General features: G+C 47.0%; 1 protein-coding gene across 1 annotated transcript in view; it reads right to left on the bottom strand.

Moving 5' to 3' along the window:
• Positions 1–2,090, bottom strand: part of dpy19l4 (dpy-19-like 4 (C. elegans)) — a gene marked incomplete at its 5' end in the record, with an annotated part of 10,299 nt that overhangs the window by 1,604 nt on the left and 6,605 nt on the right. Inside the window, 4 exons of the mRNA XM_015405351.1 lie at positions 612–738; positions 809–891; positions 1,932–1,988; positions 2,060–2,078. Of these exons, the coding sequence (XP_015260837.1) occupies positions 612–738; positions 809–891; positions 1,932–1,988; positions 2,060–2,078 (286 nt within the window). The remainder of the gene's footprint in view (positions 1–611; positions 739–808; positions 892–1,931; positions 1,989–2,059; positions 2,079–2,090) is intronic.

Here is a 2,090-nt window from a genome sequence, read left to right as displayed (position 1 = left end):
CAGAACCTTAAATGGACCCGGGATCGGTCCTACCTGAACCTTAACCTGACCCGGGATCGGTTCTACCAGAACCTTCACTGGACCCTGGATCGGTTCTACAAGAACCTTAACCTGACCCGGGATCGGTTCTACCAGAACCTTCACCGGACCGGGGACCGGTTCTACAAGAAACTTAACCGGACCCGGGATCGGTTCTAGCAGAACTAGTTGAAGTCCAGTCTGACCATGAGTGAAATGTGGTCAGTCCCACTGCTGGCTACAGCAGAGGACCTGTGATGCTGTGGGCTTTCTCTCCCCATAGGAACGCCGTGAGAGCAGAAGACCTGACGCTGTTAGCGCTGATAAATAAACCGGTGGATCGGTTTCCTGCAGAATAAAGTTCTTCTGTTAAAACCTGAATTCACTAAAATGTTTTAGAGCAGATTTGATGAGTCATTCTTCCAGATTTGATGAGTCATTCTTCCGCAGATTTGATGAGTCATTCTTTCCCAGCAGGAATCTGTAAACATGGCTTTAAATCTGCTTCCTGAACAAAGATCCACTTTAAACAGAACGAAGGGTCAGAAAACAACGGATCCAGAAGAATCTAGATCCTAGATCTAGAAGCTCACCTCTTCGCTCCTCCTCAGCAGGTCCATGTCAGAGTAGATGGGCAAACTGGTGACGGCCGACCCAGAACAGAGTTTTATGGTTCCCAGCAGCAGAGGGCTGCCGGCGAACACGGCCGGCGCCTGAGACCTGCGCAGAAACAACATTAGCCCGACTGAACGCCACAGACCTGCGGATACAGGAAGTCCTGAGGAAACACCTGATCCAGCCGATCAGCTCCGTGGTGTCCGGGTCGTAGAACTCCTGCAGATCGGCTAGATCCGCTAACACCCGGGGGTAATACTGCAGGGGGGGGCAGAGGGGAAAGGTCATTAGACGGTTTATCTGGAGGAGATGATCTATGAGGAAGAAGGTCGTCACAAAGAGACCTGAGGACAAGATCAGAGAGACGCTTCTAGATCAACCAATCTATGTAAAGTTCATTAAAGGATCTTTCAGAACATGAAGGATAAATATGTTTTATAATTGGCTGAATAAAATAAAGTAGTTTATTGATCCCGCTGTATTAATACTGACAGAATAAAAACATTTTAAACTTCTAAAATAAAACAAAACAGGAACTTATTACGTTACTAAATAAATATGGATGCATAAAATCTGTGAAACTCTTTCTGATTTCCAGGGAGGAGACGTAGATCTATCATTAATAGACAGGGTGTGTCACTCTGTCAGAGCTGGGAGAGCCTTGGTTCTGCTAGCAGAGCTTTAAACAGGAGCTTCTGGTTCTGGTTCTGGTTCCCCTCAGAGGGACGTTAGAACTCGGCTCCATGAAGGTCATGACCTCATAAAGCTCCTCCATCCACCATGCTAACTGCTAGCATGTCTTCTTCTATCCTGTTCTGCTGCTCCTCCATCAGCGCCGCTAAACGGACCCTTTAGGAGAACCGGAGTTTATCAGAGTTTAGATTCACTAACGGAACCACAGGAAGTTCATCCTGGATCATTAATGAGTGGAAATAATCTGGACTCTGGATCCAAACATGGTTCTGATCCATGAATGGAGACTCTGCTTAGGAATGCAGAGCTGCGCCCTCTGCTGGACCACAGTAACATTACAACTAGAAATACGAAACCAACTAATCTGATGGAACAGATTCAGTCTAACAGATTATTAATCCACAATCATAGATTGATCATTTGCTTCCATCTCTAATCCAGAGATGAGAGATTTTTTCCCCTTTTTGAGGCGATTTATCAGATTAATCAGTTTCCCACCAGGATCACAGAACCGTCCAATAGAAAGAGGTTCTGAGGTGGAACCACAGAAAGCGTCTCCAAACGCTTTCCCTGCAGGAACCTGGGAATGAACAGCCGTTCCTCACCTCTCTCCACAGACTGAAGCCGATGATGGTCGGGACGGCCGTGCTCAGAATCAGAGACTGGAGAGAAACAGAACAGCAGCCGGTTACGTCATCAGCTGGAAACTGAAACACTGTTGGTCAGCCTGGACCTGATGATTCGCCGTGGATCTGATGAACCCA

The sequence above is a fragment of the Cyprinodon variegatus genome, unplaced genomic scaffold (genome assembly GCF_000732505.1).
Source record: "Cyprinodon variegatus isolate N-32 unplaced genomic scaffold, C_variegatus-1.0 Scaffold2170, whole genome shotgun sequence".
Taxonomy (NCBI): domain Eukaryota; kingdom Metazoa; phylum Chordata; class Actinopteri; order Cyprinodontiformes; family Cyprinodontidae; genus Cyprinodon; species Cyprinodon variegatus.
Note: the sequence above shows the minus strand (reverse complement) of the source record. Positions and strands in the feature narration are given on the sequence as shown.